This window comes from Epinephelus fuscoguttatus, linkage group LG20 (assembly GCF_011397635.1).
Source record: "Epinephelus fuscoguttatus linkage group LG20, E.fuscoguttatus.final_Chr_v1".
Classification (NCBI taxonomy): domain Eukaryota; kingdom Metazoa; phylum Chordata; class Actinopteri; order Perciformes; family Serranidae; genus Epinephelus; species Epinephelus fuscoguttatus.
The window spans coordinates 34,480,593-34,503,143 of NC_064771.1; the positions used below are offsets into that span (position 1 = coordinate 34,480,593).

Genomic DNA, 22,551 nt, shown 5'->3' on the forward strand with positions numbered 1-22,551 from the left:
GTTGAAGGCTCAATTTTGTTTGCCAAGTGGAAGATAAGTAGCCGTAGGAACTTCCGGATACCTCCGACCCAGAATTGAAAATTTTCCATTTACATGCGTTTGTTTCTTCTCAGCTGCTCATACAGCCTGAATATGATGGAAATCCAAGAGAAAAAATTAAAAACTATCACTTGTTTCTTGATTCATGGCCACAGATTTACAGTTTTGTTTTTTCCCCCCAGATGATCCTGCTAACAAACAAGCTGAACCAAAAACAGAACTTCCATGGAAAAAATAAACTTCTGAAATAAAATCCTGGTAAATATAAATCTCAGTTCAGACAGCAGCTCTCACACTTTAATAAAAACTTCAAATTTCACATCTTTATTACATCCAGCTTGAAATCACATACAAAAGCACAAAAATATGTATTATGTAAAAATAAAGTGGTCCCAACACATTTTACAAGTCTTTCATAAAAAAAACAAAAAAACCAATTACCTTTCATTAAGTCAGTGAGGCTTCAGCGCAGGTGAGCCAATTAGTGCAAAAATATTTGAATTTAGTTTGAGTAGTAATTTTTTTTTACTTCCCTTTTTAACTTCTCATCAGAGCAGTGAATAATTTGTCCTTTTTTTGTAAAGGCTGTATCATTATCATTCAGTACTCCAGCTCTGAGCAGGAGTCATTATGAAAACCCTGCCTGGTGGTGCATTCAAAGACACGGCATTAAATTCAACTTCAAATGTTGCAGTGTACTTGAACGCAACAGACATTAAAAAGACAGGTTCACATATAACAAACCAAGACAAAACTCCCATGCAAGTATGTAGATTTGGAAGTTTTGTGGTGGTAACTGTTCGTCCCGTTCATCCGCTCCTCAGACTGCTTCAGTGGAAATGATGGGGGATAAAAATCCACCATCCTCCTCCTCCTGCCTGAAAATGACTTCAAAGGTTCAGAGTTCCTCCAAATTCAGATGGAAATTCTGTCTTTGTGTTACTGTTCATCAAACTTGGCTCAGCAAGGAAACAATAAATGTGGAAACAGAGACTTTGGAAGATTCCCCATTCATCTATCTCACAGGTGAAGCTTAAAATCAAAGCTTGAGAAGGGGATCCCTTCCACCACCAGTAAAGACAGGAAAAACAATTACAGCATCCACAACAGAACACATACACGAGGCCATCTGAGTAACGTATTAAGACGGACTTCACTACCTGCTCACATCTGCACTAATGCATTTAAATAATGTGACAGATAAAAGAAAAACGGTCTAAAACATGAAGGACCTTTAACACAACAAAAACTCAAAACACTTATATAAAAATATTAACCATTGACAGAAAAAAATATACATCACACAGAAGCTGTGAGTGTGTCCTCTTTCCACAGGAAACTGACGACACTCAGAGATCACGTTTGGCCTGGAGGGGACGAAGGAAGTGAGCGTCTCATTGAGTTTACAGTCACTGTGGAGTCTCAGGCACAGTTAGCAGCGAGTTAGCTGGGAGGTGACTGTGTGAAAAACAACAAGTCAATGTGTCTCTGCCATCTCTCCAAACTCTTTGTGTATTAAATAATGGGACTGAGTGTCTGCAGCGTCCTCAGGCGTCTGCTGGTGTCCCGTGCACTCTGAAGCGGTACATGCAGGTGTACTCCTGGTGCCCCCAGTTGGACAACACTTTGACCTCGATGATCTGGAAGAGTTGGTCATTCTCCTCCTGTCCGGGACAACACAGGATGTGAAAGAGAAAGAGCTGGGTGTCGTCAGCGTGTTGGCACACTTTCAGTTCAAGTTTAAATCATGTGAAGACATTTTAAAAAACATAAATTAGCAGAAAACTTTAATTAAAAGCCAAATCCCAACTAAATGTCGAGCTCCTTTTACTCGCTGGGCATGGCTGAAAATGTTGACAAATAAACGCAGGTCTCAATTAAGCCCCATTTCCACCAAGCAGATCTGGTACTAAAAGGTGGAGCTAGAAACCCTGCAGTCTGATTGGTCAGTAGAGGACGCTCACTCTGGTTTTATGTAACCTCTGTTCATACATCAGTAAACTACAACTATAAAATGAAAGAGAAAAAAATAACTTCATTCACTGGGCCGACTGCCAGCAACTTTTAAGGTGGAACGTTAACTTGTAATGTTACTCAATGCATGAGTTGATGACGTGAATCCATCAGCACACATTAAATTTCACTGTGACAACTTTGACCATCACTTTAGTTTTTATATGACACACACTTTTAGTAATAACTTTAAAAATATAGAAAAAGAGAGACTCTCACTGCAGCCTGTTCTATTTTGTTCTGAAAATGTGGGCGTGCAGCCTCGTTCTGTGGACGATAAACCTCAGCGCACTACAGGAAGGAATTACATGTTACCAATGTCCACCATCTTAAATGCGAGAGTGTTGTAAGTTTGCACTGTTCACCAGCATCGGCCTCTAACAGGTCCGACACTGGGAAGTGCACAACTTTCAGTCAAAAAGTTGAAAAAGGCCTGTAAGAAAAATAAAAATCAAAGTGCTGCCTGGGGTGGTGTCGGTGCTGAGCTGAGGCAAGATGCTGGTGGACGGTGCACCTCCAAAACATTCCATAACTCCATTTTAAACAGCGGACCTCAGCAACATATCAAACCAAGTTCCATATTGCTGTTTTCCAAGCTACTGTAGCTGCAGTCCGGTTGCTATGGTTATGGATTAACATTGAATCTGACTATTAAACACACTCCCAATCTCCGTTTAAGAAAGAACAGGGTGTAAACTAACTGGAGGGAGGCTTTTAATCTCTGTCTCGCTTGTAGTGCCCGTCCCATTTTGACGCCTGACCAAAATATACACCAGCCGACTTCAGTGATTGAAAACGGGCTATTAAGTGAAGTTTTCTGAGGCAGAAAGAGTTGAAAGATACTTGACACAAATACAGTGTTGCGAACAAGAGCTGTGTGAACCTCAGCATGTCCACAATCCTGGGTCGCTGCTGTGAACAGCATATTTTTGTGACAGTGAAGTTTTGGACGCAAGGGCACAAAAATCAGGGTGAAAATCATCCGATACTGATCTAATTTAAAAGGCTGTTTTGTTTTGTTTTTTTAAAGTAAGTAAGTAAGTAAGTAAGTCGGACCTGCTCCCAGTGAGAGTGGGACTCCGCCAGGGCTGCCCTTTGTCACCGGTTCTGTTCATAACTTTCATGGACAGAATTTCTAGGCACAGCCGAGTGGTGGAGGATGTCAGGTTCGGTGATGGGAGGATCTCGTCCCTGCTTTTTGCGGATGACGTGGTCCTCCTAGCTCCATCGAACAGTGACCTCCAGCTCTTGCTGGGAGGGTTCGCAGCCAAGTGTGAAGCGGCTGGGATGAGAATCAGCACCTCCAAGTCTGAGGCCATGGTCCTCAGCCAGAAAAGGGTGGATTGCCCACTCCAGGTCGGGGGGGAGGTCCTTCCTCAGGTGGAGGAGTTTAAGTATCTCGGGATCTTGTTCACGAGTGAGGGTAGGATGGAGCGAGCGATTGACAGGCGGATTGGGGCAGCCAGGACATGCTGAAGGGACTACATCACCCGGCTGGCCTGGGAACACCTCGGGGTTCCCTCAAAAGAGCTAACGGCAGTGGCTGGGGAGAGGACTGTCTGGGCTTCTTTGCTGAGGCTGCTGCCCCCACAACCCAGACCCGGATAAGCGGAGGACGACGAGACGACGCAACACTGATATAAAACGATAAGCTTTATTTAACATGTGTACTAATGACATTATATATTGTTATTCTATCTTATTTTTAATATTATTTTATTTGAAATACACAAAGGACTGCATAAAATCCAGATAATGGAAGACAAGACATGTTTTAGGGGAGGTCAAGAAGCCACAGCCTTATAGTGTGTTCACACCCAACGCAAAGTGAATATTGGCCTCATGTTAGTAGCGTAAATATAGCAGCTTTCAAAGCTGATGAATACTCTGCTTTAACCACTGTGCTAATGGTTGTGCAAACTAACTGGGGAAGGCAGCAAACAACTAATTTGGTTCGTAGTAGATTACAACTGACAGCTGGGATCAAGTGATATGAACACAGTGAACACAGAAGCTCTGCGCTCTGAAGCAGCGTAAACAACGACCATAACACTATTATTGTTTTAATTGTCCATGGCAGCGTTTTACCGCTTCACACCTTCCTGCTGTTCACCTTCCACAATAAAAGACATACTTCAATTACTCAGAGCATTTTGCAAAGGAGCCACCCAACAAAAAAAGCTTACATAAGTCACAAATACATATTCTCAGAACTTACCATGCAGTCCTGTGGCTTCGCCCACTTTTCTCTGAGCCCTCTCCTTTTCTGTTCTGTCTCTGTACTGACGATGAATTGTAGAGCTCCGGGGGGGCCACAGATGGTAACAATACGCTTGTCTTTACTTTATGACTCAGTTACGTCACAACAATCTCAGCCAAATCTCAATGCTGACAGGCTTTAACGACGAAGTCTCACACGAAAAATTTCAGCTCCCACAAATTTCACGTCATTCATGTCTGTTCGTGTCTTTGCGGTGACTTTGTCACTGCGCCATGAAAAATGCTCACTTTGTATTTGGTGTGAACACACCCATTATACAACAGACCTCCCTTTAACTTAAGAGAAAAAACATACAAAACAAACAAAAGGAAATAAAAGACAAAAGAACTGAACTAACATAATGCAGAGAAACACACCAAAAAAATAAACTGCACCAAAATGAGCAGAAAAACACTAATCAATGAACAACAGTCTTTTAAGAAAAAAAACCCACATGATTCATAAATATTTTATATGAATCCGATGTATTCCATTTTATTTTCATATTTCAACTTCTGCTCTATTTCATGTCTTTATGTCTTAGATTCTTGTCCGTACTTCTGTGTTCTTCTTTTCACACACACTGAAGCAGCATTGTTGGACGGAGCCTTATTCTACTTTGACTTTGGCCATTTTCCCTTTGAGGTTCTTCATGCATGAAAAATCAGCAGAAATATTACTCACAGTGACGGCGTAGGTCTGCAGAGCTTCTCCATCCTCGTCGTAGGTGTAGGTGCCCAGCAGCTTCCCCCTCTCCTGACTCTCATCATCCAGACCCTGAAAACAAAAATAAACAGAAAGTAAACATCCATCTTTCTGATACATCGGCGATGCTGCCGGGGTCGCGGTCTTACGTAGACGCTGAAGTCTCGGGGCGCGCTGTGCAGAGCCCCGCTGGGTGCCAGGGTTTTGGGGATGTGCTCTAGGGAGAAGGCGGTGGGGAGGATCGTCATGGAGAGGCGGATCACCAGGAAGCCCGTGGAGCCTCTGAAGGCCCAGCAGTTTCCTGGATGGACGTCTGGCTGCAGGAGGAGCAGGTCAGAGACACACAGCTGCAGCTTCACATTTACATGAACAAGCAGCAGGATTAAGTGGAAACGTGTAGAAATATCTGGTGAAGGTCAGTTTGTTTGAATTCTCTCATTTCAATTCAAATTATGTTTTTCTCATCCGTCATGTACTCTGGTGTGCAGAGAACGTTTGTTAGTGGGTTATTAAAAAACAACATCAACAACTGATGACATGAATTTGTTACAGGTTATTTGTTGTGTTACCTGGATCACAGCTCGAGGAGACTGAGAGAAATACCACAGAGGAAATCCGAACAGACTGAGCAGAGCGGCCTTCGTCTCGTACGTCTCCGAGCAGCGAGTGCTCAGGATGCTGCCCCCTGCAGGACGACAGAAGACAAACACCTGTCAGTTGTGGATCCCGGCTGCAGGTGGAGATTTTAGACGCCTGATTCAACCAACATGTTGGTTTGAGTCTAAACATGAGATTTGTTGGCTATAAGGAAAATATAAAATAACGCCAGACTGATCCACTAACACTTCACGAGCCAAACGTCATATTATCAGATTATTAACACACTGAGATGTTCGGTTGCTGACCTCCAGACTCCAGAGCGTAGTCCGCCAGGCCGGTCTGGTCCTGAGAAAACAGGCGCAGAGCGTTCTTCACGATTACATGCACGTCCTATTGGAGAAGAGCAAAGGGTGAACTCTCAAGAACTAAAGCAGCAATCTACACGCATGAGACCTCCGAACAACTTATTGTGTCTGCAGGATCAGCAAGTTTAATTAGACTTCTTAAAGACCTTTACAAGATAAATAAGATGTAGTTTAATATCATATTTCATGGTCACAGTTGCTATAGTATAAAGACCCTGACACACCAAGCCGACAGTCATCGGTCGGGCGACAGCCATCGGTCAAAGTTGGGTCATTGGTGAGCGTCTGCCGTCCTCGTGGGTGTGGTGTGTTCTGCAGCGTTGCCCCTCATCACCCTCGGCGTTGGCACAGCAGAGTCAATTGGTGAATGAAATCACTCTGATTGTCAGACAAACTTTTTACGTAAGGTAAGATTATTTTTTCCTTTAGCTTTCCCTTTTTGAATGACAAATACAGACTACCGCCATCTGCTGGTGTGGAGAGTTCTTTCCTCTCGTGTGTGCAGAATGTATGTGCTAGTTAACTGTCGACTGTAATTTTCGTGGTGTGTTTGTTTGCGATGCAGTGATGCAACGACGCGGCAGGGGGGGCTTTGTCGCTGCGAGTTCTCCGACGTCAGTTTGGTGTGTCTGGGCCTTCAGGGAAAGTCAGTAGAAATAATACAGCTGGGGTTTTTACTTCATACTCACATTTATTGACATTTATTTTAGTACTTGCCATTAACAGTGATAAAATTAATCACAGCAGCAGGACCCTGGTAAGCATCAGAAAATGGATGGATGAATTCTAAAAACAATTTATTAACAAACTTTAAGTACATCTGAATCTGATTCACGTCCTGCAGACTGTAAAATAAGTATCAGACCCCCCCGCCTCACCTCCTGAGTCACAAGGGCCCCCGCAGCCTCGGTGGCGTGCAGGACGGCCTCTCTGACTGACTCCTCACTGCGATGCTGCTCCAGCTGCAGGCTGATGTTCTGCAGGATGCTGAGCTCCAGAGAGGCCAGTGATGCCTGCAGGTCGGCCCCGCTGACGTACTGCTGAGACAGCCACTGGAGGAGCGACTCTGGAAGGCCAGCGTCTGCAGATGTGCCGCCCCCTGCCATCAGCTGGTTGCCATATAGCAGGACCCGAACCTCCTCACGGACTTGAGCAGAGACCTGCTCTGAAATCTGAAGAGGACACAAAGGAAACATTTGAAACAGAAACAGAATCATCTCCGCAACAAAGATTTGCCCTAAACAAACTGGGCCTCTTCTCTTACCGTCTGCTGGATACTGTCATGTAGTCTGCAGCCGTCCTGACACCCAGACAGACCCTCAACATCCCGCCTCACGTCCTCCAGAGCCGCCTCCAACCGCGTAACCTCTGCCAGCAAGGCATCATGGGACTGACGGTCCACACCACCACTAGAGAAAAATCAAAAAACAAACTACAGTCCAACATCGGAGAAGCTCTAAGTGACAGCATGTACATAGGTTTCACACCTTTATAAATAAAAGGGAAAAGAAAAGTCACACTGTCTGTACACTGGTCTGTTTCATGTTCACACCAACAAACCAAAAAAAAAAAAACCACAAACCACAGCTTTTTACAAGATGAGGAGGGAGGAGGATGAAGGTTACCTGACAGCAACAGGAAGTGTTGTCCGTGAGGGTGAGACTGTCGTAGCAGCTTCTCTCCGCTGCACTTCCTGTAAAAGCAATAAACCAAAACTGTCTACACAACACACGCTGGAGATTCTCCAATAATATAATATGATTTAAAGTAAATTAACTGTGAGAAAATGTAGCCTAAACATGATGGAAGTAGACTGAAGGTGACGAGAGTAGGCTAAATGTGATCAAAAGTATGGTAAATATAAAAAAAAAGTAGGCTAAACGTGATTATGAGTAGGCTAAACACGAGTTGAGACGTACACTAAATGTTAAGATAAACGTTACTTAAAGTGGGCTTAACGTGATTATGAGTAGGCTCAATGTGACTCAAATTAGGTTAAATGTGATTAAGTTGGCTAAACATGTAAAGTGGGCGAAATGTGGTTGTAAGTAGGCTAAATGTGATTTAAAGTAGGTTAAACATTATCTGAAGTGGGCTTGATGTGATTAAAAGTAGATTAAGTGTAATTAGAAGTACCCTAAGTGTAATTACAAGTAGCCTAAGTGTAATCAAAAGTACGTTAAGTGTAAATAAAAGTAGACTAAACATTATTTGAAGTGGGCTAGACGTGATTCAAAATAGGTATAGTGTAATTAAAAAGTAGGTTATATGTGATTAAAACTAGGCTAAGTGTCATTTAAAGTAGGTTAAACGTTATTAATGTAGGCAAAGTATGATTTAAAGTAGGCTAAATGTGATTCAGGTTTGGTTAAATGTGATTAAAAGTAGGCTAAACATTTGAAGTGGGCTAGACGTGATTAAAAGTAGACTAAGTGTAATTTAAAGTAGGCTAAATGTAATAAAATATAGGCCAGTTGTAATTAAATGTAGATTAAATGTGGTGAAAAGGGTGATTAAATGTCGGCTACATGTAATTTAACAGTAGGTTAAATGTGATTAAAATGTAGGTTAAGTATGATTAGAAGTAGGCTAAGTGTAATTAAAAGTAGTTTAAAGGCAAAGTGTGATTAAAGTAGGCTAAATGTTACTTAAAGTAGCCTAAATAGGACAGGACTGTCCAACTTAAAGTGTTTTTCTGATCCTGTTCACGTGGCGTACCTCTGCTCTGGCAGCCAGTGTCTGCAGCTGCAGCTCCAGCTGATCCAGACGAGACTCTTGACTCTGCCGCTGCAATAAATCCTGCTGTCGAGACTACAGACACAAACACAGACCCCCATCATGCTCAGTAAATCTGCTCAACTCAAAATACAAAGTATCCATACAATGTACTCATTATGCAGCAGTATTATTAATGTAAATATCTGATCGAGAGGGAAAACACTGACAGCTAACATGCTGCATGCTTCAGTACGCTTCTGAATGTAGGACTTTTACTTGGAGTATTTTCACAGTGTAGCATCAGTACTTTTACTGCAATAAAGCGTCTGTATACTTCTCCCTCCTCTGATGAGTCCAGTACCTGTTCCCTGTGCCGTCTCTCCTCGTCCAGTCGTGTCCTGATCTGGTCCAGCTGCTGGTCCAGCAGGCCGCTCATCCAGGGCTCCACAGCCTCTCTGTTGCTCTGATCGGAGACCAGCTGCTGCTGCTGCAGGTCGGAGTACAGCCGGACGACCTCCATGTGTCTCTGCTCCGCCCGCTGACCTCCAGCCTCCACATGCTCCCACAGCGCCATCAGACTCTGCTCCAGACGAACAAGCCGCGCCGACTCATCCTGTGAAGCAACAGAAACTTTATAGATCACATGAAAGACACGTAGTACACGTAGAAAACAGGATAGGATAGGTTTTTATTTTTGAAGTAAGGCTTGTTTTACCATGTTGGACAGGAAGAGAAAAACATGTGCAGGCTGCCTTTTTACGTGTTTTGGCCCGTGGTGATGTTTCTATATGCATACTGCCTCTTCTTCACTCCACCTCGTAGACTACTCTGGTCCCTGTACTGATTATTGTATGCCTTATATTTGGTAAACTGGCCATCACTGGAGGCCTATTACACTTTCCAATTTGTACAAGCTTGTTTCCCTTCCTTTACTCCTTTCCTTGCGTCTATCGCCCTAGTCTGTGCGGTGTGTCCTGCACCGTTGCCCCCTGTCAGCCCCTGTTGACTTATTTTTTTGGCCAAGTCAGCCTGTTGAATCAGTATCAGCGATGGCTGAGCCCATGGCAGTTCAGCTCAGCGCCCAAGACGAGAAACAGAAGTGAGGAAAGTAAACAAACAACTAAAGTCCAGAGGAACTGAGACCAAAACAAACTTGTTACATAAAAATTTTCCTCTTTAACAGAAACGTTTCCTGATGGTTTGTGTTGTTGTTGACTGGCGCGTGGTAAATGTGCTCTGTTCTTTCAACATTGGAATGTGTTGGTAATGTGCTAACTGGCTAACTAGCATCAAGACGGTCCTCCAGTTTCCCTTTTTGAGTGACGAATACAGACTACCGCTGTCTGCTGGTGTGGAGTTATTTCTTTTCATGCAGGTGCAGCTGTAGTCTTTGCAGTGTGTTCATGTGCAACTTTTTGACCGAGACGCAGCGACGTGAGGCAACTTTGACATTAGTTCTCTGAAGTCGGTTTGTGTCTGGGCCTTAAGTCCCGCCCACTGGAGATGAGAGCAGAGGAGTAAGGAAGAGAAGCGAGGCGAGAGGAATCAAGGCAACGGGTATTTAACAAATTGAGACATCCTTGCTTCGGAGTTGTTATTTTAAAGCAATGTCAATGTGATTATGGTCACAGCTTTGTCATCTGTCTTTTGTTTTGGCACCAAAAAGCCACGATCACAACTTCCAAAATGCTGCTGAACTCGAGGCTTCAAAACAGGAGTCTACAAACTAATGGGCGACATCACCATGGCGACAGCCATTATTTTTTACAGACAACCCAAAAACATAATTCCAAGCGGTGATTTTACTTGATAAACTAATTGATTATTTAAATTATTTTAACTAATCTTCTGTCAATTGACTAATTGGTTCTACTTAAGTGTGAAATATTCTACATAAATAAAAGTACTGTTAATAATTAATTTGTGATTATTTAAAATCACTCAGAGATGATAAAACCTGTTAAATGGACACAGTACCTGCTCTGTGTACAAATAACAGAAGACATTAAAATGTTAAGAGCTAAAACAGGGCAGTATCAGTACCTCCTCTCCTGCCGCTGCAGGAGGTCGACTGTAGAGCGGCTCCTCCACGTAGGGCTGAACCTCCCTCGACTCCTCCACAGTGCCCTCTGCTGATTGGCCCTGTGGGGACACCAAGCTGTGCATGGAGGACAGACCAGGGACATCAGAGACCAGCGTCGTCCACTCTGTGATGTTGACAGCAGGAAGGACAGACTGCAGACCAGTGGGACCGAACCAACACAGACCTGAGAGAGAACAAACAGCTGAATCAAATCTGAGCCGCTGAAAAGTCACATGAAACAGAAAACCAAGAATCAGACGTACTGAAGAGGAGCAGCAGCAGAGGGAGGAGGACCAGGAGGAGTCGGAGAGGAAACCTGCAGCACAAATAACAGTTTAAACATGAGCACAATAAATCATCTGTAGACTGAGAGGAAATCAAACATGGTGGTAAATATGAGGAATGTTTTAGAAAACACTGTCACTGTTACTTTACCTTTTCCACCTTTAATGTTTTCAAGATGTTGGAGGGTTAAATTTATACAGTTACTGTGTCCAAAAAAAACTTAAGTGTGTGTAGTAAATCGAGAGGGATCACCTGTGAGTTACAGCCTACAGTTATAACAAAGTCTTCTTTTTTTATCCTGTTACTTTGCTGGAAGTTAAGCTCAGAAGTTTCTGTCATTCTGTTTCGAAGCTATGTTAGCTAACGTAGCTTTCACAGACACTGGCAGGCATGAAGAAGAGATTTAGTCTTCTTCTATGACATCAAATTGTGGAAGCATGGTGCCTTCACTGTAGAAAAAAAAACATCAGTCCTTTTTTCTGGATTGAAGAGATAACCTCGTAAATTCACTTTATTTGATTGATTAGATTATTATGTCAATCAGAAAACAGGGGCAGAATAGGTAAACTTTTGGGGAAATAGTCTTGTTAAAGCCTGGGTAAGCAGTTACATTTTTTTTTTTGTAATTCAAATGGTCTGAGAGAAAACTGGACTTGTGCACCTTCTCTTGGCTTGGATTCAACGGTGGAGAATCTTGCACAGAAAGTTGCTATTCCAGCATTGACAACAACTGCCTACACGGAAAAGCAACCCAAAAAAGGAGGACGGACTGATCAAACAGAGTCATTATCAAAGAAGTGTTTGGGACAAAATAATGCTAATAGTTTAGCCCTATGCTAACCACAGCAAAAGGCTAACAGCTGCGGCTTCAAGTTCATGTTTATTTAGCTAACGTAAGCGAGAGCCTCAACTCACAGTGTGTCCTCCGCCTCACTTCCCGCCGCTACAGCAGCTCCAGAGACTGACCTGCCATTAGCGGCTGCAGAAACCCAAATCCAGTCAGCACAAACTCCAGCTCCAGGGAACCGAACAGCCCTGACTCCCCGCTGGATCAGCAAACTTTCTGTTGCTGCTGTTACACAGGTTAAGGCCCTGACACACCAAGCTGCCAGTTTGCTGTCGGTCAATTTTGGCCTGTCGGTCAGCATTTGTTGCCCATGTCAGTGCAGTGCGTTTCTCACCATTTGGCCCTCGTCTGCTTTTTTTTGGTCGGTTTGGCATGTTAAAACGACGGTTGAGTCATTGGTGAATGATTGATTCTGATTTGATCTGACTGTCAGTTCAGCTCAGCGCACGAGAAGAGAAATAGAGGTGAGGAAAGTAAACAAAGAGTCCAGAGGAACTGAGACCAAAATCAACTTGTTCCATAAGGTCAGATTATTTTTCTCTTTCGCAGAAACGTTCAATGACAGAGTAACATGATCTGTTCTTTTCTTTTGGTAATGTGCTAACTAGCGTCATGATGGCCTTCTGGTTTCCCTTTTTGAATGACAATTACAGACTACCGCCATCTGCTGGTGTGCAGAGTCATTTCCTCCCATGCAGGTGCAGAACGTACGTGCTAGTTGGCAGGTCAGCTGTCGTCTCTGCAGTGTGTCTATGTGCAATTTTTTTGCCTGGGCACAGACAACGTGAGGCGACCTGACAGTCAGTCTTTGTCACCGCTTGTTCTTTTATGTCGGTTTGGTGCGTCTGGGCCTTTAGACCCAGTGCTGCTGCTGGGCACCAGCTCGCTGTGACACCTGTGACTGGGGGTTTAGCACCGGCTGAATTAGAGAGACTAAAGCTGTCGATCAAGGTCCGTCTCCACAGCTGCCTCCTTCTCTCCTTCCAGGGAAGCAGTCCACAGTGGTGTGAAGCTAGGTAGAGGGAAGCGAGCAGCTAACTCTTGTCTCATTTGTGGTTTAATAAACAGAGAGAAGGAACAGGGCAAGGGAGAGGCTTAGGACAGATTTCAAATTCTGACTTTATTTTTTGTCCTCACATTACTGCCTATCCCGGCTTTAATTCACAAAACAGGGACTCTTTATTCTCAAGTGACTGCATTAAGCTTCCACAGTAAACACAACACATGGACCTGCACACACACACTGTCAAATATTCAGATTAACAATTTAGAAATAAATGAATTAAAAAACAAACTTGCCGCGTCAGGAGGAAGCCAGTGGTCATGTGACGCCATCGTGTGTTCAGCCACCTGTACACATCACCCGCTGTCTTACCTAAACACACACACACACACACACACACAAGGTTCAGAAGCCTGTTATATAATCCGATAATAATCAGATGATTTATTGAAGCCTTTCACCAGCTGAGCAGGACGCTGCAGGTCAGCAAGCAGGAAACAGAAAAAAAAAAAATCACTATGTTGTTTAAGAAAGTCAGACTGCAGATAAAACAGGGAAGACACACAGGAGAAAAACAGAGACACCAAATAAAGGAAATAATAGAACACAAGGTGCACAGTGCAGAGTCAGTGGTTTGACCCTCCTGATGTGTAAACCGAGTGTGTCTGTAGGTTGTGGATGTTATATTATGAGTAAAGACTGACTTACAGACTGACTCCGTTAATATGTGGTTCTCTACTCTTTAGAAAACATTAGAAAGGTGAAGTATGATTGGCTCAGAGCTGCAACTAATTACTTTCATTCTCAAGCTTCCAACCAGTTTCTCAATGAACTGATTAAATAATTTGCCTGGTTTGACATCTTCAAAACTTTGTATTTTATTCAACCAACAGTACAAATCTCAGTTAATCATCATTTGACAAAGAAAGAGCAGCAAATTCTCACATTTTAGGAGCTGAAACAAACTTCACTTCAAAAATGACTTAAAACAATTATCAATTATCAGAATAGTTGCAAGCAATTTGCTGTTGATCGACTGAGTGGTGACAGCTCTGGTGTTATTAAACCTTTTTGTGCACATGCCTGAGAATGAGTTTTAAAAGGTTTTGTCGCCTTGTTAATTTATTCTTATTCATTTGACTGTTCTCTTATGTTCAGTACAGATGGTAAAATCTTAATAAGAAGCTTTCTGCTTTCAACATTTTTTAAAGTTTGTCATGTGTGAGTGAGGATTCAACAGAAGAAAACAAAAATAATGAAAGGAAAATATCCCCAGCCCTGTGTTCACATTTCTGCCCTCCTAAGCCTGGAATATACTGTGTGATGTTGGGCTGTCCCAGATGACAGATGACCAGCGGTAAAGAAACGTGGCGATATCTGTGGTCGTGGCTCTTAAACGGTGGTCCTACATCACACAGTCAGAGAGGTTCAAGGATGGCTGATCAGTCTGTGATCAAAGACCGCCTGGGATAAATTCTGACAGTGACCATCTCACTGTGTGACTGCTGTTACCACTTACGTCTATTGACCAACCAATAGAAACGCAGCATGAAATGAGCCAAACAAACAGACGGACAGCAGCTCGCCATGGAGGCAAAACTAAAGCGCTAAAAGAAATGTGAGGAAAACCTTGTGATGTGTCCTCCAGCTCTGACCATGATCGTGTAAAGAAGGACGAAGCATGGAAGGAAATAGAGGCGGAGCTACAGCTGCCAGATGACACACCTAGCAGCTAACACACACACACACACACACACACACACACACACACACACACACACACACACACACACACACACCCCGAGTATAGTGCCCACAGAACTTAAGGTTATTTAATAATGTGAGCCTCTACGTTGAGCTGTACAGTTGGAGAAGTAATAACCTGTGCAGCATTCTTGTGCACTCAGTATGTACGTCGTAGCCTGTGATTCAGTAGGCGCTGTCATCGTACAGTCTGCAGACATCAAGCTTGATGTCGTTCAGTTTATTAGATCCATGTCACACAGTGTAGTCTAAAAAGACTGTTAAAATCTCACTGTGTAGGAGGCTTTAAAAGTTTCAATAACAATGTATTAGACTCAAAAATCCAGTTTTAGTCAGGTTGGATTCATTTAGTCATCGTTATATGACATGCTGTGATATAACTCTCTGCATCTTGTGGTCATTTAAAAATGCAAATCCAGAACTACAGAACCAAAAGACAAGAACAGAGCATCATCAAGACCAATCCAGTCCACCAACATTTAACGACGCAGCAAAGTAAGAAGATCCAACATGGAGCTCCGACACAAAACATGCTGCTAATCACAGAGGAAGAAGAGGAGCAGAGGAATCAGTGACTAAAGTCAATAACAGAGACACGGCGTTAACCTGCAGAGCGTCGGGCACTCCCTGAAGCTGAAAACATTTTCTTGGTCAGAGGCCAAACTGCTGAAGCTGCACTGTGAGTCAGCTGACAGAGCCACGAAGCTGAGGAAGCACATTAAGAACAAATTTCACAACAAGAAGAGATTAGAAACTTGTGCTTAGTTGACAGACACTTCAGAGAGAATTGGGAGGCTTGCTGATACTGTGGCAGTTAGTTTGTGCTACAACTATATTTACACTGCAGCCAAACAACATCTGGAAAATGCTTTTTTTTTTGCTGCTCAAAGTGAACTTTGTCTGATTCAACCTGTGAACACAGCAGCACTCCACATCAGCCCCAACAAACAGGAAGCCACTGAGGACCACGAAGATGAAGAGGAGGGGGCAGTGTGCGTCTCTGAGCGTTGTTTCTCCTGACAGTCGTCACCTGTTGGTGCCAGCAGTGCAGGAGTGTGTTTAACTGTCTGTAAATATCATCATCCAGTCCCTTCGTAAAGACCTGACAGAAAAACACCACACATGAACTTAGAGCGTGTGTGTCTCTTAATTACTCACACAGAGATCCGTTGGGGTGAAGCTCCTTCTGGCACGAGGCGGACTCCTTCAGGTTCATGACTCCACAGAGACTGGACTGAGCTGCAACAGAGAGGGCACACAGTCAGGGCCAACGCCTCACCACGTCCTCCACATCTGTCCTCTGAGCCGAGGACCAACATTGACTGCAGGGCACCGAGACAGATTTGCATTTTGCCATGGCAACAGCCAAAGTGAAGGGGAGCAGCCCATTTGTTTGGGAGGGAAACACGACAACAGGTGAGCAGAAAGACAAGGACAAGACCACAACAATTCATTCATCTGATCCAAAACGTCACAGAAGACTTTGTGGACCTGAATATTTAAAGTGTCGGTCAATTGAATTCTTCTTCTACAGAAGACCAGTATGAAACTGACAGACTAAAACAGCTGAAACAGGAAGTTAGAATGATGTCATAAAGAGAAGTCATCTGGAGGTGTTAACAGCATGTGAAGGTGAGTTAAGTCCACATGAAGAAGAAGAGTCCCTGTAAACATATGATCACCGTGTGGAGTCCCCAACTGAACAGATTTTTATTCTATGCTCCCGTTTTTGACACCAGTGTCTGTCAGGACTGAAAGCAAACAGGTACGTTCCCACTCCTTCTCGACTCTTACAGTCAGTACCTCCACGTGTGTAACCAGTCTGTGTGCTGACCAGCCTCTGAAACACCTGCCAGGTGTGTGTCAGCGCAGACACACAGCACGCTGCAGCTCTCCTCACACACAGCAGAGAGGAGTCGCACCACAGCTGCAGCACATCTGGAAAAGCCAAGAGTCAAACTTTAACAGAGATGTAGAGGGGTGCAGGTGTGTGCAGGAACCCCAGGACACCTCAGAGTGTGATCTCAGCTGCAGCCTGACTCACTGTGACAAAGAGGAAGTGATTTACAGATGGAGATTTAAACAAAACAGGAGGAGGCTCTTGGCAGATGTGCCAGGAAACAAAACTCTGCACGTGGAGTGAAGGTGAAGAAATGAACTTGAGTCTAGATATTACACCAGAGTCACAGTGAACATTTTAAAAGACACCTGTCAGTCAGATGTGCTACCTGTCACATCGTGGTGTTTCTGCAGCATCAGCTGATGAGAGAGCACAGTGAGCAGGGACACCACACAGTCCCACACGGACACCAGCACTCCTGCTGAAGAACAAAGGTACATTCAAGACAAACAGCTGATCCGAGCACAGCTGAGATCAAATCTGCATTTCCTGTAACGATCGATAGAACAGGTTATGAAACAGCAGATGGCGCTCCTGCACTGCAGCTGTAGTAATCTGAAACGAACACCAGGGGGAGCTCCTCCTTCACCACACTGTGTCAGTGACCTGTTTGACTGGTGAGGGATAGGAACGTTTATTTCTGTTAATACATTTTAAAGTCTAAAGGGCGCTCGAGTAGTTTAAGTCTTAAAATAATAAAATAATAAAACCATCTTCACTCCAGACAAACTGAAATCAGTCTGACTGACTGTCTCACCCGTCCTGCCGTCTCATGCTGTGCTCACACTACACAAGAATCAGGCTAATTTTGGGTCCGGTTCTCCCTCCTGAAAATTTCTGCAATGTTTCTGACAGTTCGCAAGTATTTGTATGCAGGGCTGCCCCTGACCAAATTGGGGCCCTAAGCGAAATTTTATTTGGAGGCCCCCCATCCCAAATGTATCATAGATACAAAATTACCGTACAACAACTTGCCATTTAACTTGACAACCTTTATTGGCAATAACAAATGTACTGTAGATACAGTAGTTTGGCTGTATGAGTCAAATAAAATAAAATAAAAAAATCAACCTGAAATAAATAAATAAATATTAAATAAAAATAACTTCAAACTGAAATAAATAAATAAATAAAACACATCTGAGTCACAAACAGCCATCAATTACTCATCAAAAGAAAGTAACTTCCACCACCTCAATCCCCCACCCTTGATTAAATACTGAAAATACTCCTGTGACTCTTTTGGACGACATGTGGACAACTCTTCACCTGCTGTAGCTCTGCAAGTGCCTGCCAGCGCACCCCTCTTATTGTTCAGATGTGGAGTGCTGTCAATCATTGCAGCGAGGCATGGGCGGTCAGGTCTCTTCTCTCCTTCCTCGAGCTGATTCTACGCGCGCCTCACGGTAGCGCATGTGCGCATCCATTGCGCATATGCGCAAATGCGTCCCCTAGCGCAAAATGTAGCCCCCCATGGAAGATGAGGCCCTACGCACAGCGCGTGTTCTGCGTTTAGGGAGGGGTGGCCCTGTTTGTATGTAACATGTACGGTTCATGTTCACACTGTCTTCATGACTTCATCCATATTTACTATTTTTTCTTCATTCATTTCCTGTAAAAGTTGCAAAAACTGACAGCTAGTTCTCCCTGCCTCGTATGTTTATCTAAAGTCATGTTTGATCGCGCCCAATATCCAGCTTTAAGAGTCGGGACTGTTTCGGAAATTAAATCACAGTTTTTGCTTTTTTTGGTTCTCTGTGTCGCTTCTGGGGGAGCTAGCAGTCACTGGGGTGGTTCTGGTGGTCCTATATGAGGGTCATGGGGTTAGTTAGCTGTTACAGGGGTCACCTCACCCGTCTCACTCTGTGCTCACCTGTCCTGCTCCTGCGGCTCCGGTCTCTGCAGTAGATGGTGGAAGTTTCCGTCTCTGCAGGTTCTGAGGGTGCTGGCCTTGAGGAGGAGGAGCAGTATGTGGACTCCTTCCTGTCTGAGTGTAGCTCACAGTCTTTACAGTAAACCCTGCTGAGTGTCTGGACCGGGTGTTTGGGACAGCGGCCATCTGAACCAATCAGAGTGCGGTCTGCCAGGATGGTGCTCTGCTCTGCGATGATGGTGCTCTCTGGAACAGACATTAAATATTAACTGACAGGAAACTATTTTCATAATCAATTAATTTATCTTTGAAATGATCAACCAAGAGAAAATAAATATATTTATTATTCATTAAGAGCATGAACTGACCTTTGGGATCAAGGTCATGATCCAAACCTGCGACAGGAAGAGGAAAAAGACTTTTTATTTTGTATGTCCTGTACCCCTCCAAAATAAAAGACGTCTCCTCACTGCAGCCTGGCTGGATTAAGAGTCTACACCCAGAGGAGGAAAGACTTAGGCCCAATCCCAATACCCCCCCTTGCCCACTACCCCTTGGCCCTCAAAATGAAGTAATGAAGGGGTAGAGGTAGAAATCTTTCCCTAGGAATTGAGACACCACTCACTATGCCACCGCGTCGGTTACGTTCACACATACGTAACTATTTTAAAACAGGAAGCTGCGAGCCATCTACATTTCCAACCGAAATCTACAATGGAGTCTCCAGTTGAGTTCATCCTACCGATAGTTTGCTGTATTCATCATGCTTCGTCTGAAGAACAACAGATGACAGGGGACTTCTGCTAGCTAGCTAATCAGCTAACATTACGAGGCAGCGTAGTTATACTAGCTGGCGTGTTATCGTAATGTGAAAATTCCGACACTTTTGCAGAACAGGACAGATGACAGACGCCAGATAGTGTGAGCTAGCTAGCTAACAAGCAACCTGACGACGGTAACGTTAGCTAGCTGGATAGCTTTCTGTCAACTCCAATCTAGACATCGTGAATAGCAATAAAAAAAAAAAAAATTGTTATACCCTTCTCTACAGTTATTCAAAAACGTTTTTACAAAGGTTCCATGTTTATTTGCCAAATTATACGTACATGTATGAACTTTTTTCCCCTGTCTCTTGCTCGGTGGTAGCCATGGCGACGTCTACCCCTCGCTGGCAAGTCAGCATCGGAAATCCCTCGCTCCAAAGGGCTAGTTTCATACCCACTACCCCTCGTTATGCCCCCTACCCCTACACGCAAAAAGGAATTGGGACACCACTACCCCTCGTGGGAACGCGCAAATGTAGGGGTAGGGCCAAGGGCCAAAGGGTAGGGCTAAGGGGGGGTATTGGGATGGGCCCTTGGAAACAAAGTGTTGTACCCCAGAAGTTGTCGACCAGCGTGGCCTCCTGTACGGAGGAGTCGTCCAGCAGGGAGGAGAGCAGGGAGGCGTCAGAGGCCACGCTGTGGAGGCTGCTGTTGAGCAGCGGCTGGCTGGTCGCTTTACGAGGAGTGTTGAGCAGGAGAGACTCTGAGCAGGAGACAGAGTGCTGCTGAGAGCGACGAGACTTTAACAACCTGCAAGAGGAGGAGGAGGGAGAGGAGGATAAAAGGAAGGAGGAAGAAGCGGGAGAAGGGGAAGAGGGTGGATGACAGAGAAAGAAGCAGCAGCAGACGGAGAGGAAAGAAGGGAGGAGAAGACGAGGAAATGAAGACAGAGTGTTTTGAGTGTAAACAGGAGCTGACGTGTACCTGTACCTCCCTCACCTGGTGCTCCTCCAGCTGGTCCCTCCCACACTGAAGGAGGAGCTGCTGTGAGGCAGACTGCGGTCCAACAGGCCGTCATCCAGTCGCAGGCTGCGTCTGGACATGATCCCCGGGAGGAGATTCTGCTGCTCCTTCTCTGAGTCCGACACTGACGAGGAGTAGCTGGAGCTGAGGAGGAGAGGGGAGGACAGAGAAGGAGGAGTATTAACAGAGTCATTTTGTGTTGCAGGTTTGGACACGGAGGTCAGACAGGGCCTAAAGACTGGGTCACTGCAGTTTATTCTGCAATTACTGTCTGCCGCTAGGGCTGGGTGATATGGCCCCAAAATAATATCACGATATTTCAGGGTATTTTTGCGACAACGATACAACAAACTAGTAAAAAATATATATATTTTATTAGAAATGTATATATAAATCAACAGGTGATTTGTCCTCCAATCATCAGGCTGTAACTTGTGACAGATTGTTAGGAGACATCACATGTGTGGAGTTTTATCACGTAGGTTTACATCACCAAAGGTTTATGACAGAATCAGAGAGGAGAGGGAGAGACACTGCTCAATTCTCTGTAATTGTTGAGGAGATGACAATAAAGAACAGATCGTTAAAAACAAAAAACAAAAAAAAAACAACACAGCCTAATCTATTGATTCTGCCAGTTTTTTTATACTTTTTGGACATTTTTTAAAAAGATACAGGTGAACAGAAGCTCACCAGGAAGTGGGAAGAACTGAAGTTTCTCCACTGACTCAACATTTCAGACAAAGACTCAGTTTGATTTTAAAATTAAAACTAACAGATAAATTGATCAGCCAGAGAGAGAGAGATCCACAAACAGACACACACTGCTCAACAAAACAAATCCCTATAATGTTATCAGACACCAGAGCCAAGCTGACCTACATACACACACACACACACACACACACACACACACACAAGAAAGAAATGAAAGTGAGGATACACACAGGTCAGTCCAGCCCCAGCTCTGCAGGTCCACGTCCTCGTCATAGACACTCATCCCAGGCAACACACATCACTGACTAACACAAACAAACACACACACACACACACAGTCACACACAGTCACACACACACACACACACACACACACACACACACAGCGAGCCGTGTGGCAGCAGCACAGTTCAAGTTCACCTTAAACCTGCTTAGACTGCTGCACACACTACTTCCTGTTAGAGCTGTGGGTCAGTGAGCAGCTTAGGCCCCGCCCACACACACCTGACACACACACCTGACACACAACTCACCGACCAAGCGACCGACTGAGAAGCAGCTGCAGGTGAACGCTGCGGGTGTGTGACAGGCAGGTGAGCGTCTGTAGAGATCACCTGCGCTGTGTTGGAGGTGAAACTGAAGCAGCCTCAGTAAGCCTCTCTGGATTACCCATCAGCCACCTCACCTTCAGCCAATTAGAGACTCTGTAGAGCTGCAGTGACCCGTGTTGCACCGCTGAGGGCTCATTTAATCATTACTGTTATTATCAACTCATCATTTTGTCCATAAGATACCAGAAAATATCTTTTATAAATACCATTATTATTTGTGTTTTGTTTTTGCTTTGTTTGTTTGTTTGTTTTCATGTTGTTGAAATTTATTTTACGTCCTTTATTTTGTTTTCGTTTTTTTTCCCTTGCATATATTCTGTTTTTCACTGGGACACTGATAAAAACCAAAATACCCAACATAATAATACTGTAAAATGAATGAATAAATAAATGAATAAATATTTAAAATAATAATAATAATAATAATAATAATAATAAAACACCAAATAATTAAAACAGATACATATGTAAAATCTATAATAACTATATTCGAAATGAATAAATAATTTATAATTATTGAACACGCGTATTAAAAATAATACATAAAATAATTAAACAAATACATATCTAAAAAGAATTACAAAATAATTAACAAATAAGTGTTTGAAATATAGAATTATATTTTAAATAAATACATTTATAATAATTACACAACAGTAGCATTAATAATACAACATAAAATAATCAAATACTATCAACTATAGGAACAATAACAATAATCGAATAAATATTTACAATATATTATAATTATATTTGAAATAAATTAATAATTTATAATAATTAAATAACAATAGTAATAAAAAAAAAAATCAAATATCTGACCAACAGTCTAAAACCCAAAAATATTCAGTCTACACTGATATAAAACTGAAAAGAAGTGGAACCAGAAAATGTTCAATATTTGTCCACTTTTTTATTATTTAAAAATTAATTAGTTGTTTAGTTCATTTTTCAGGCGTAAGCACCAAACCGCTGATCCTT

General features: G+C 43.4%; 1 protein-coding gene across 4 annotated transcripts; it reads right to left on the reverse strand.

Moving 5' to 3' along the window:
* Window positions 1-335: 335 nt before the first annotated feature.
* LOC125881356 (SUN domain-containing protein 1-like) lies at window positions 336-21,384 on the reverse strand. 4 transcript variants are annotated; one of them, XM_049564488.1, is made up of 23 exons: window positions 21,190-21,384; window positions 20,219-20,386; window positions 19,833-20,029; window positions 18,824-18,850; window positions 18,456-18,701; window positions 16,911-17,003; window positions 16,486-16,620; window positions 15,841-15,921; window positions 15,593-15,712; window positions 15,289-15,387; window positions 13,215-13,290; window positions 11,047-11,099; window positions 10,744-10,967; window positions 9,062-9,313; window positions 8,701-8,793; window positions 7,608-7,675; window positions 7,247-7,391; window positions 6,861-7,154; window positions 5,923-6,007; window positions 5,587-5,702; window positions 5,167-5,334; window positions 4,997-5,089; window positions 336-1,703 (listed from the first exon to the last, which is right to left on the reverse strand). In XM_049564488.1, exons 1-23 carry the CDS (start codon window positions 21,240-21,242, stop codon window positions 1,587-1,589), a joined length of 3,003 nt encoding a protein of 1,000 aa, XP_049420445.1. In that variant the 5' UTR covers window positions 21,243-21,384; the 3' UTR covers window positions 336-1,586. The 4 variants fall into 4 exon arrangements, with proteins under 4 accessions (XP_049420445.1, XP_049420446.1, XP_049420447.1 ...); XM_049564489.1 differs by lacking the exons at window positions 16,486-16,620; window positions 16,911-17,003; XM_049564490.1 differs by lacking the exons at window positions 15,593-15,712; window positions 16,486-16,620; window positions 16,911-17,003.
* Between the last annotated feature and the right edge of the window lie 1,167 nt (window positions 21,385-22,551).